General features: G+C 47.0%; 1 protein-coding gene across 7 annotated transcripts in view; it reads left to right on the top strand.

The window, feature by feature from the left end:
• Positions 1-11208: 11208 nt before the first annotated feature.
• ABCD4 (ATP binding cassette subfamily D member 4) overlaps positions 11209-13469 on the top strand; it is a 19788-nt gene continuing 17527 nt past the window's right edge. For 5 of the 7 annotated variants that reach the window (XM_017880490.1, XM_017880489.1, XM_017880486.1 and 2 more), the window contains exon 1: positions 11209-11391. In XM_017880490.1, coding sequence (XP_017735979.1) covers positions 11354-11391 — 38 coding nt within the window. In that variant the 5' untranslated portion in view covers positions 11209-11353. The remainder of the gene's footprint in view (positions 11392-13469) is intronic. The other 2 variants (XM_017880491.1, XM_017880487.1) reach the window with 2 other exon arrangements.

The raw sequence follows: 13469 nt of genomic DNA, 5'->3' as shown, positions 1-13469 counted from the left end.
CCAGGCACTGGGCTGGGTATTGGAGGTTGACTAGGCAAGTTCCTTGGCTAGCAAGGGGAACAGACAGGTCCCACTCTGTCTATAACTGAGGTGTGAACCAAGAGCTTGGAGAACCAGAAGATAAAATGATTGCTTCTCTTTTAGGGTATAACCTCTGAAAAAATTTTATTGTATAGGTAACATTTTAAAAAACAAAACACAGGCCAGGCACGGTGGCGCATGCCTGTAATCCCAGCATTTTGGGAGGCCGAGGCAGGCAGATCATGAGGACAGGAGTTCGAGACCAGCCTGACCAACATGGTGAAACCCCGTCTCTACTAAAAATACAAAACTTAGCCGGGTGTGGTGGACTGAGCCTGTAATCCCAGCTACTCAGGAGGCTGAGACAGGAAAATCGCTTGAACCCGGGAGGTGGAGGTTGCAGTGAGTCAAGATCCCGCCATTGCACTCCAGCCTGGGCACCAGATCGAGACTCTGCCTCAAAAAAAAAAACCAAAAAAAAAAAAACCACACAGGCCAGGTGCAGTGGTGCATGCTGGTAATCCCAGCACTTAGGGAGAGTGAAGAAGGCAGATCACTTCAGCCCAGGAGTTTGAGACCAGGCTGGGCAACAAGGTGAAACCCCGTCTCTACAAAAAATACAAAAATCAGCTGGGTGCGGTGGCATGTGCCTGTAGTCTCAGCTACTCTGGAGGCTGAGGTGGAAGGATCGCTTGAGCCTGGCAGGTCGAGGCTGCAGTGAACAAAAACTACATCACTGCACTCCAGCCTGGACTACAGAGTGAGATCTCATCTCAAAAAAAAGAGAGATTAAAAAACAAAACACTTAAACATCCAGGCTCTTTGGTCAAACTGCCTTTTGCTCTCTCCATTCCTTGCATTCTGAATTCCTACAGATTGCAATCATCTTCAGTGGGTGCACACTTATGCACACACAAACATGCTTTTAAAAAACAAAATATGGAGCCTATCTTCTTTTAAACTTAGCCATATTTGGGATATATCCAAAGATGTTAATTGCAGCATTATATGTAATAGCAAGAGACTATAACCCACTAAAATGTCTGTCAATAGGAAACTAGATATATAGTTCCTCTGCAGAGATAGTCCCTGACTTATGATGGTCCAGTTTGACAATGGGTTTGTCACGAACTTAACAGTGGAAAAAAGTAATTACTTAAATCTGTGTATGCTGGCTGGGCGTGGTGGCTCATGCCCGTAATCCCAGCACTTCAGGAGGTCAAGGTGGGTGGATCACCTGAGGTCAGGAGTTCAAGACCAGCTTGGCCAACATGGTGAAACCCCATCTCTACTAAAAATACAAAAAATTATCCAGGCATGGTGGCAGATGCCTGTAATCCTAGCTACTCAGGAGGTTGAGGCAGGAGAATTGCTTGAACCAGGAAGGAAAAGGTGACAGTGAGCCAAGATCGCGGCACTGCGCTCCAGCCTGGGTGACAAGAGCGAAACTCTATCTCAAAAAATAAAAAAAGTCTGTATATGATGATATGGAACAACTTCCAAGATATACTACAAAGTGTAAAAAGCAAGCTGTGGCCTGGAGCGGTGGCTCACCCCTGTAATCCCAGCACTTTGGGAGGCCGAGGCAGGCAGATCACCTGAGGTCAGGAGTTCCAAGACCAGCCTAGCCAACATGGCAAAATCCCGTCTCTACTAAAAATACAAAAATTAGCCAGACATGGTGGAGCATGCCTATAATCCCAGCTACTTGGGAGGGAGTAGCTTGACCCCAGGAGGCGGAGGTTGCAGTGAGCCAAGATCACGCCACTGCACTTCAGCCTGGACAACAGAATGAGAGTCCGTCTGAAAAAACAAACAAACAAACAAACAAAAAACACGCAAGCTGCAAGACAGAGTGTTTAAAAGTAAAAGGAGGATTTGTGCTTGAGTGTGGGGTATGTGTGAAATACATTAACACATATAAGTTTACATATATATAAAACATTTCTGGAAAGATTCCTAAGAAGCTGTGAATAGCTTGGCTCTGGGGTGGAAGACAAACTCATTTTTCATTATATGCCCTATCATCTGTTGTGAAATTTTTTTTAACCACATGCTTTTCAATTTTTCAATTAAAAAACTAGTTAATTAAATGAAACAATAGGGCATAGACATTTTTCAATGTTTAATATTAATGTCACATTTAGCTCTTATTATTGCCAGGTAATGTTTAAGTCTTAATATCTATTAACTTGTTTATTCCCCATAACAACCCTCTGATGTGGAAACTATTATTACCCTCATTTACAGTTTTAAAAAACTGAGGCTGGGTGCAGTGGCTCATGCCTGTAATCCCAGCACTTTTGGAGGTCAAGGCAGGAGGAACACTTGAGGCCAGGAGTTCAACAGCCTAGGCAACATAGTGAGGCCTTGTCTCTACCCCCTCAAATTTTTTTTAAAGAACATTTTAAAAACCTCACCAGGTGCAGTGGCTCACACCTGTAATCCCACCACTTTGGGAGGCCAAGGTGGGCAGATCACTTCAGGTCAGGAGTTTGAGACTAGCCTGGCCAGGATGGTGAAACCCCATCTCTGCTAAAATACAAAATGGACGGGACGCCGGTGGGCTCAAGCCTGTAATCCCAGCACTTTTGGGAGGCCGAGACGGCGATCCACAAGGTCGGAGACGGACCACCCTGGCTAATAACGGTGAAACCCCGTCTTCTTACTAAAAATACAAAAAACAGCCGGGCGACGAGGCGGGCGCCTGTAGTCCCCAGCTACTTGGGAGGCGGAGGCAGGAGAATGGCGGTAACCTGGAGGCGGAGCTTGCAGTGAGCTGAGATCCGGCCACCGCACTCCAGCCTGGGGTGACAGAGCCAGAACTCTGTCCTCAAAAAAAAAAAAAAAAAAAATACAAAATTTAGCTGGGTGTGGTGGCACAAGTGTCTGGTGGTCCCAGCTACTTGGGAGGCTGAATGGCAGGAGAATCACTTGAACCCGGAGGCGGCAGGCTGCAGTGAGCCAGGATCATGCCACTGCACCACAGCCTGGGCGACTCACAAGACTCTGTCTTAAAAAAAAAAAAAACAAAAAAAAAAAAAACAGAGAGGCAGCATGCCCCAAGGTCACACAAATACCAAGTGATAGAGGTGGGGATTTTGAACCCATGTAATCCTGGCTCTGAAGTCCATGTTCTGAATCACTATGGCAACGTTACTCCTCTCCATTTTTTTTTTTTTTTGAAGATGAAGTTTTGCTTTGGTTGCCCAGGCTGGAGTGTAATGGCACGATCTCGGCTCACCACAAACTCCGCCTCCCGGGTTCAAGCGATTCTCCTGCCTCAGTCTCCCGAGTAGCTGGGATTACAGGCATGTGCCACCACGCCCAGCCTAATTTTGTATTTTTAGTAGAGACGGGTGTTCTCCCATGTTGGTCAGGCTGGTCTCCCGAACTCCCGACCTCAGGTTATCCGCCTGCCTCAGCTCCCAAAGTGCTGGGATTCACAGGCGTGAGAGCCATGGCACCTGGCCATCTCCTTCTTATTAATAGCTACAAAATATATTCTACAAAGTAAGGGTGTCATATTTTGTTTAACTGCTCCTCCTTTGATAAGCATTTTGGTTGCTTCTAGGATTTTGTTATTACCTTCTATGCTGTAGAAACATCCTTGTGGTTGACCCTTTGTCCTTTGTGCTTTTGGGTAAAGATATTTATGAGAATTCCTGGAAATGAAACTACTGTATCATCTAAAATTTGATAGTTATTACCAAATTATTTTCCTTTTTTAAAAAAGACATCAATTTGTCTTCTCTTTATCTATGTATAAGAGTGAGGAAGTAGCACAGGACTCTAGTAACTGAAATAAGGGAAGTTCGGTCCCATTAGAAACAGTATAAGCAGAGACAGTGACCTGCGGGTTTTTAAATTTTATCTATTTACTTTTAGAAACAAGGTCTCGCTGTGTTGCCCAGGCTGGAGTGCAGTGGTATGATCATAGTTCAATGCAGCCTGGAACTCCTGGGCTCAAGCAATCCTCCTGCCTTAGCCTCCGTTGTTGAGGCTGCAGTGAGCCTTAGCCTCACTGTATGTTTTTTGAGGTTAGGGATTGTCTTGTTTATCTTTGTTCAACAAATAGCACAAGAATCATTTAAGGGCTTTAAGAGGACTGTTGATCTAGTTTACATTTGCACACATTTCTCTGGCTGCTTTGTAAAAACTGGATTAGAGCAGGGGGAAATTCAAGTGTAGAAACCCAGTTAGAAGGTTTTGCAAATATTTGTTAAACAAATAGCTATTATGCTGTTATGAGTGCTTCTGGAAAATGGGGACAGAGTCGTGTGAACACAACAGACATGATCCATGCCCTCCTGGGGTGGAGCGAGAGAGGCATGAATGAAGTAAACTCACAAAATGAAAATATAACCAGCTCCAATAAATGCTAGAAGCAGCGAAAAGTGAGGTGCTGTGGGAGGAAACAATAAAGGGTGGTTAGGAAAAGACTCTCTGGGGAAGGAACATTCACAGTAGGGATGGAAGGAAGAATAAAAATCAACAGGCCGGGCGCGGTGGCTCAAGCCTGTAATCCCAGCACTTTGGGAGGCCGAGACGGGCGGATCACGAGGTCAGGAGATCGAGACCATCCTGGCTAATACGGTGAAACCCCGTCTCTATTAAAAAAATACAAAAAACTAGCTGGGCACGGTGGCGGGCGCCAGTAGTCCCAGCTACTCCGGAGGCTGAGGCAGGAGAATGGCGGGAACCCGGGAGGCAGAGCTTGCAGTGAGCTGAGATCCGGCCACTGCACTCCAGCCTGGGCGACAGAGCGAGACTCTGTCTCAAAAAAAAAAAATAAATGAATAAATAAACAGAAGAGTAGAGGAAAACAAGGTTTGTTTTCTAGCCCCTAAAGAGGTTCAAACAGAAATCAGCTGGGCGTGGTGGCATAAGCCTGTAATCCCACCTACTTGGGAGGATGAGGCACAAGAATCACTTTAACCCGGGAGGCGAGGTTGCAGTGAGCTGAGATCATACCACAGCATTCCAGCCTGGGCAACAGAGCGAGACTCTGTCTCAAAAAAAAACACAGAAGTTGGAGCAATAAGCAAGGCCAGGGCATAAGAAGCCTTGAAGAGCAGGGCGCAGTGGCTCGCGCCCGTAATCTCAGCACTTTGGGAGGCCGAGGCAGGCAGATCACTTGAAGTTAGGTGTTTGAGACCAGCTTGACCAAAATGGCAAAACCCCATCTCTACTAAAAATACAAAAATTAGCTGGGCGTGGTGGCAGGCACCAGTAATCCCAGCTACTCAGGAGGCTGAGGTAGGAGAATCTCTTGAACCCAGGAGGCAGAGGTTGCAATGGGCCGAGATCACATCACCGCACTCCAGCCTGAGCAACAAGAGCGAAACTCTGTCTCAAAAAAAAGAAGCCTTGAAGGGCTTTAAATGGACTGTTGATCTGGTTTCCATTTGTTCACATTTCTCTGGCTGCTTTGTAGAAACTGGATTAGAGCAGGAGGAAATTCAAGTATAGAAACCCAATTAGAAGGTTTTGCAGAAGGACATGAAAATTAGATAATAGTAGCTGGCCTAAAGGGGTAGAAGAAGAACCTATAAGCTAAAAGAATGTTAAATGACATATGATCAATTGCAATGTGTAGACCTCATTTGGATCCCCGAATTTTTTTTTTTTTTTTTTTTTGTAAGAGAGTGGGGGCTACTATGTTGCCCAAGGCTGGTCTTGGAACTCCTGGGCTCAAGCAAACCTCCTGGCCTTGGACCTCCAAATAACCACAGTGGGAGCCACTGCCCAAGTAAGATTTTTGAATTTTAAAACCAGATGCCGGCCGCCGGTAGCCAAGCCTGTAATCCCAAAGCACTTTGGAGCCGAGACGGCGATCACGAGTCCAGAGATGGAACCATCCCTGGCTAACAACCGGTAAACCCCGTTCCACAAAAAATACAAAAAAAAAAACATAGCCCGCGAGGTGGCCGGCGCCTGTAGTCCCAGCTACTCGGGAAGCCTGAGCCAGGAGAAATGGCCGGGGACCCGGAGGCGACCTTGCAGTGACTTGAGATCCGCCCTGACACTCCAGCTGGGGAACAGAGCGAGGACCCGCTCAAAAAAAAAAAAAAACTAAAAAGAAAAAATAAAAAAAAAGAAAATATCCGATCACAGTTAATGAGCTAAAAATCTGAACTCAAATTTTAAGTTGGCCCAAACCCTGGCTCACGCCTGGTAATCCCAGCACTTGGGAGGCTGAGGCGGGTAGATCACCAAGGTCACGATTTGAGAACCAGCCTGGCCATATGGGTGAAACCCGTCTCACTAAAATACAAAAATTACCAGCATGTGGGACCGCCTCGGTAGTCCCCCCCCTGGCTGCTGGGAGCTGAGCAAGAGAATTGCTGAACCCGAGGCCAGAGGTTGCATGAGCCAAGATCGGCCACCTGCCACTCTGCCCTGGGCAAATAGAGCGAGAACCCGTTTCAAAAAAAGAAAAAAAATTATCTATCAAAGATAACCTGAAAATAAACTCAAATATAACATCCATTATGAATATGCCCCTTTTTGCTATGCTTCTCATTAATTTTGCTATACAGATATTTACAGTCTATATTTACTTTCCATAGTTGAGACACATTTTAACATCCAAGTTTAGTATTAGTGGAAACTTTTTTTGTTCAAGCAACAATCGTTTTATTGTGAAAAGCTGAATTGAAATAAAAGCAATAAAAAACTGTCATTTTGGCTTCAAAAGCACCACTCCATGATCAAAAAAGCCACAAACGGGCCAGGCCAGTGGCTCATGCCTTCAATCCCCACACTTGGGAGGTGGAGGCGGGTGATCAACTGAGGGTCAGGAGTCAAGACCCAGCCTGGCCAACACCACGGGCTGTAAACCCCCATCTCTACCCAAAAATAATAAAAAAAATTAGCCAGAGTTCGGTGGGCCAGGTGCCGTAATCCCAACACCCAGGGAGCCCGAGCCAGGAAATCAACTGAACTGGGAGGCCAGGGGGTTGCAGACTGAGATCAGCCCTGGGCAAAAGAGTGAAAAACTCTGTCCTCAAAAAAAAAAAAAAAAAAAAGGGCCACAACATTCCTAAGATTGTATTCTTGATTTTAATGTATACCAAAGTGGTGGTCACAGAGCAAATCCTTATAAAGTAGACAAAGCTCCAACTCAGAACATTTTAAAATAACGCCACATTAAAGCAGGTATCCATTTACAACGTTGTCCTGCCAATCTAAACATACAAACTTGGAAACCAAACCACTTAGAAAAAACAAAAGCCAATGTAAAAAGATTAAAAACAACAAGCCAGAAAGCGTGGCTTTTCCCCCCGGAATCCAACACTGACACTTTGGGAGGCAAGCAGAAGCAATCCGCTTGAGCTCAGGAGTTCAGACACCACCCTGGCAACCATAGTAGACCTCATCTCATAAAAAAAAAAACTTAAAAATTACGCCTTGGCATGTTGGCGCCACACCTGTACCCCAGCTACTCAGCGAATTTGAGGTGGAGGAGTTGGAACTGGCAGTGAGCCATGAATTATTATCCCACTGCACCCTACCTGGAGACCACAGACAGAACCCAGTCAAAACACACACACACCACAACCACACACCACCACACACACACCAACTCACATTAGAAAACAGTAAGGTTTATACGGCTTCGATTTCACAGTTTTCCTAACTGCATCATCAAGTGTCAAACTGTTCCTGCCAGGTGCAGTGGCTCACACCCTATAACCCAGCCACTTACGGAAGGCAAAGGTGGATTACTGAGCCTGAAGGATTCAGACTACGCCTGAACAACACAAGTGAGACCACCTCCCCCGACACCTGCCTCCCCTCTAAAAAAAAATTTCTTTTAATAGCTTGTGTATGAAGCAGCACCTATAGTCCCGCAGCTACCTAGGGAGGCTGAAAGTGGATCACTTGACCCAGCCCAGGAATGGAGGGCCTGCAGCGAGCCGTGATCCACCACCTGCACCTCCAGCCCTGGGTAACCAGACAAGACTCCTGTCCAAAAAAAAAAAAAAAAAAAAAAAAGTGTGTATAATATATATATGTTGGGTGTGTGTGTGTCATAGATTAAAACTCTTTAAATTTAATTAAAAATTTTAAATTTAAATTTTAATTTAAATATTTGTGTCCCTCAGCGCTTCCTTGCTCCAATTCAAGGAAATACCTTCCCCTCCCCTGGTTCATTTCACCCTCTGGATCCATCCAATTATCAAATATCAATCCCCTTTAAAACCCCAAACATGGCCCAGCCATGGTGCTCACAACCTGTAAATCCTAAAGCACTTTGGGAGGCTCCAAGGCAGGGCAGAATCACTTGGAGGTAGGAGTTCGAGACCCACAACACAAACCGTACACATAAAAAACCAAGAAAAAGCCGGCATAAAAGGGGTGGAGTGCCTGCCCCAGCACAGCTTTTTTAACTCGAGAAAACACAACAAATCACTTGAACCACACCAGAGGTGCAGTGAGACAAGAAAACAGCCAAAAGCCTCCAGCCTTGGGGACAAGCCCAAAAAAAAAAAAAAAAAAAGAAAATCCCAAACAAACGAATGTAACATTTTCCTAACCTGAAACATCAAATTATCCATCTGTGCCCTGCGCTGCTGTTCTCTTTGGAAGATCAACAGAGCCTCTTCAAGTCCTCACCCAGTCTTTTGCTTCTTACAGGTCTTCTGGAGCAACCTGCTTTCCCCTTTAACCTTTGTCACACATCCACTGCTCAGGAACCCAAACTGCAGAAGAGCCTTAAAGAAGCAATCTCCTTTGATGGCCAGCATTGCTGGGCCCCACTGCAAACTTCCCAGTAGCCAAACACCCTCCCTGCTTGCTTCACTGAAACCCTGGTGTCATTACTGTCCTTTTTTTCTTTTCTTTTTTTTTGAAAATAGAGTCTCGCGCCAAGGTGGTGGCTACAAGCCTCGTAATCCCCAGCACTTTGGGAGGGACCGAGATGGGCCGGATCCACGAGGTCCAGCGAGATCGGGACCATCACTGCCTACCCACCGGAAAACCCGCCTCCTACTACAAAAACAGACTACAAAAAACTAGCCGGCCGAGGTGCGGGCGCCTGTAAGTCCCAAGCTCCCGGAAGCTGAGACACGGAACCGGCGTGAAACCCGCGAGGCGAGCTTGCATCGAGCCGAGAATCCCGGCCACAGCACTCCAGCCGGGTGACAGAGCGAAACCCCGTCTCCAAAAAAAAAAAAAAAAAAAAAAAAATGAAAATAAGTCCTCCAATAGAGTCTCGCTTTGTCACCCAGGCTGGAGTGCAATGGCACAATCTCAGCTCAGTGCAACCTCCGCCTCTCGGGTTCAAGCAATTCTCCTGCCTCAGCCTCCCAAGTGGATGGGATTACATGTGCCCGCCACCACACCTGGCTAATTTTTGTATTTATAGTAAAGATGGGATTTCACCATGTTGGCCAGGCTGGTCTTGAACTCCTTACCTCAGGTTATTTGCCCGCCTCAGCCTCCCAAAGTGCTGGGATTACAGGCGTGAGCCGCCGTGCCTGGCCTGCTACTTCTTAAAAGTTTATAGTAATAGATAATGCTGAGGCACCCTGGGACAGTAATGCCACTGAACACCAAACTAGGACATTGTTTAGAGTGAAAGGGGACAACATCTGTAAACCTGGGTTACCCTAGAGAGCTGAGGTTGCTTTAATACTTTGGTTGCCTTATTAATTTTTCAAAAATTGCATCCTAGTTTTTTGGTTTTCAAAATAAGAAAGACATACTTGAATAAAGTTATTTCCTCTTCAAAGTCTTCCTAGATTCCACTTTTCCCCATGCTGAGTTAAATGCCTCTCTCTTTGGTTCTGGTGCAGTGGTTCTCAATGCTAGGGGGTGAAGTAAAGCTCCATTCCAGTAAAGCTGGAATTTTGGTCCTTTCTCCCCAAGGGACATTTGGCAATGTTTAGAGACATTTTGGGATGCCTGGGTCACAGGGAATGCTACTGGCATCTAGTGGGTAGAGGCCTGGGATACAGCCAAACATTCTACATTGCATAGGAAAGCCTACTCAACAAAGAATGATCAGGCCCCAAAACTTAATGGCACCAAGGCTGAGAACCCCTGCTGTAAGATATGTTTGTCACAGCACTTCATAAAGACAGCTGTAGGCCAGGCGCGGTGATTCACACCTGTAATCCCAGAACTTTGAGAGGCCGAGGTGGGCGGATCAACTGAGGTCGGGAGTTCGAGACCAGCCTGACCAACATGGAGAAACCCCGTCTCTACTAAAAATACAAAATTAGCAGGGCATGGTTGTACATGCCTGTAATCCTAGCTACTCAGGAGGCTGAGGTAGGAGAATCACTTGAACCCGGGAGGCTGAGGTTGCAGTGAGCCGATGTCACGCCATTGCACTCTAGCCGGGTCAACAAGATCAAGACTCCGTCTCAAAAAAAAAAAAAGACAGCTGTAATTGTCAACTGATTGACCTACCCAGCTAGACTGCAACTTCCATAAAGACAAGTGATACATGTATGTTGTGGAGTGTTTGGCATGCTGTTGAAACTTAATAAGGATCGGAGGAAAGTCAGAAGATACATCCAGATTCAAATTTAGGGACCTGTGAGATCATGCTGTTTTGTTTTGTTTCGTTTTGTTTTGTTTTGTTTGAGCCATTTCCCACCTCCCTTTGGGTACTAATCAGTCAACTGATAAGCATTTCATTCATTCAACTATCTTATCCATCGATCATCATCATCTATTTATTTTTGAGACAGGGTCTCTGTCACCCAGGCTGGAGTGTAGTGGCACAATCACGGCTCACTGCAGCCTTGACCTTCCGGACCCAAGTGATTCTCCTGCCTCAGCCTCCAGAGTAGCTCGGACCACAGGCGCTCGCCACCATCCCCGGCTAATGTTTTTATCTTTTGTAAAGGTGGGGTCTTGCCATGTTGCCCAGGCTGGTCTCGAACTCCTGGGCTGAAGCGATCCTCCCGCCTTGGCCTCCCGAAGTGCTGGGATTGCAGGAGTGAGCCACCGCGCCCGGCTGGAATCCTAATTTATACTTTTTTAAAGATCATGCTGGCTCCTCTGGGAGAATATATAAAACATCTATTATACTCAGAATCTAAAACACTTGCCATAAGGTAGTTACACTCTCGGCGACCTATTGTCAAAAGGGAAGCCTCCCAGAAAAGATGGGGCGCTGTAGCTGCCGGGTCAGCCGAGTCCACTCTCTGGTACTTTTAGAGTCGTCGGTCGCTTCCGGGAGAGGCCGCGTCTCCCGCGCCTTCCTCTCTATCCGCCGCCGTCTCTGTGGTCCCCGGGGCCCCGCCCTTCCCTGGACTCTGCCCAGTGCTGGACTCGGGGCCGCCGGGTGCCAGAGTCCCTCGGGTCTCAGGTCATGGCGGTCCCGGGGCCGGCGCCCGGAGCTGGTTCCCGGTAAGCAGGGCGGTCGGGGAGGAGGTTTGGGAGCAGGAGTTCGGGGCTGTGGGGAATGGGGTCTTCTGCCTACCGTGCCTTGTCCGCCGCCCTGGCGCCCCTGTCTCGCACCCACGACTTCTGAGAGAAAGAGGAGCTCTCGAAGGGGCGTCCGCCCTCCCGCCCCTCGAGGCCGTTCCGCACCGGCCGCGGCCCCTCCGTTCTTGGCCGGACTTGTGCCATCTCCTGCACCCGGTGTGGGACCCTCTCTCTCGCAACTGGCCTTCTTTTTTTTGAAAAAAAGAACCTCAGGTGCACAAAATTTAGTTAATCCTTCTCAGTTCTTGACACCCTGTGGGCCAATGCAAGGCTCCTTGTTTATTTTATCACTTCCTCTCTTCGTTCCTATTCCCAGACCCCTTTCACTCCCCTTTTCAGGCAGCCACTCTGGTGTGTTATATAAGTGGCTTTACGGTCCAACTTGTGTAAATTTGTGCACATGTTACTTTGAAATCTATATAGTGGTTTCGAATTCCTAGATAATATGCTGTGATTTTCTTTAAACCTTTTTTCCCAACGTTGTGTTTTGAGTCCATCCATGCTAGTCATCTTGTTTTCACTTCTGAGTGCTGCTATGTGCATAGACTTATTCCCCTAGTGGTGGATACCTAGATTTTTTTCTAATATTAACACCCCAGAGGCCACACTGTCATGAATATTTTGACAGTTGTCTCCTTGTGGATATTGGTGCATTTCTCTGGGTATCCACCCCAGAGTTGGGTCCTGGTCATATCTAATTTTGCTGGATTGTTCTTTGGAATGGTCACACCAGTTTATACTTCACGACAGATAGTACCTAAAGCTTCCTGTTTCCCAGTATCCCTCCATTGTCCGGTGGTGGTTGGTTTTGTAATGTTTATCAGTCTGGTGGGTGTAAGGTGGTATCCCATCGTGTACATTTTCTTTCTTTCCTTTCCCTTTCCCTTTCCCTTCCCTTTCCCTTCCCTTTCCCTTCCCTTTCCCTTTCCTTTCCCTTTCCTTTCCCTTTCCTTTCCCTTTCCTTTCCCTTTCCTTTCCCTTTCCTTTCCTTCTTTCGAGACGGAGTTTTTTTTGCTCTTGTTGCCTGGGCTGGAGTACTGTGGCACGATCTCGGCTCACTGCAACCTCCGCCTCTCGGGTTCAAGCGATTCTTCTGCTTCAGTCTCCTGAGTAGCTGGGATTACAGGCGTGCGCCACCATACCTAGCTAATTTTTTGTATTTTAGTGAAGACGGGGGGTTGACCAGTCTGGTCTCGAATTCCTGACCTCAGGTGATCCACCCGTCTCGGCCTCCCAAAGTGCAGGGATTACAAACGTGAGCCACTGCGCCCGACCTGCATTTTCATGTGTTTATTAAACATGTGGGTTTTCCCTTTTTTGAATCGCCTGTTTATATCCTTTCCCACTTCTCTATGGATTTCCTATGTTCCTGGCTTGCAGGAATTCTTGTAGGCTCTAGATATTACATCCTGGCCATGCCTGGTGGCTCACACCTGTCATCCTAGCACTTCGGGAGGCTGAGGTGGTTGCACCACTGGAGTCCAGGAGTTCGAGACCAGCCTGGGCAACATGGTGAAACCCCATCTCTACCAAAAATACAAAAATTAGCTGAACGTGTTGACGCATGCCCGTACTCCCAGCCACTAAAGAGGGTGAGGTGGGAGAATCGCTTGAACCCGGGAGGCAGAGGTTGCCCTGAGCTGAGATTGCACCACTGCAGCCTGGGCAACGGAGCAAGACCTTGTCTCAAAAAAAAAAAAAAAAAAGATTTTAGGCCTGGCGCTGTGGCTCACGCCTGTAATCCCAGCACTTTGGGAGGCCGAGGCAGGCGGATCACCTGAGGTCAGGAGTTCAAGACCAGCCTGACCAATATGATGAAACCCCATCTCTACTAAAAATACAAAAATTAGCCGGGTGTAGAGACATGCGCCTGTAATCGCAGCTTATCAGGAGGCTGAGACAGGAGAATCTCTTGAACCGGGGAGGCGGAGGTTGCAGTGAGCCGAGATCGCACCATTGCACTCCAGTCTGGGCAATGAGCAAAACTCCGTCTCAAAAAA

This window comes from Rhinopithecus bieti, unplaced genomic scaffold, assembly GCF_001698545.2.
Source record: "Rhinopithecus bieti isolate Rb0 unplaced genomic scaffold, ASM169854v2 scaffold_11380, whole genome shotgun sequence".
NCBI lineage: Eukaryota > Metazoa > Chordata > Mammalia > Primates > Cercopithecidae > Rhinopithecus > Rhinopithecus bieti.
Note: the sequence above shows the minus strand (reverse complement) of the source record. Positions and strands in the feature narration are given on the sequence as shown.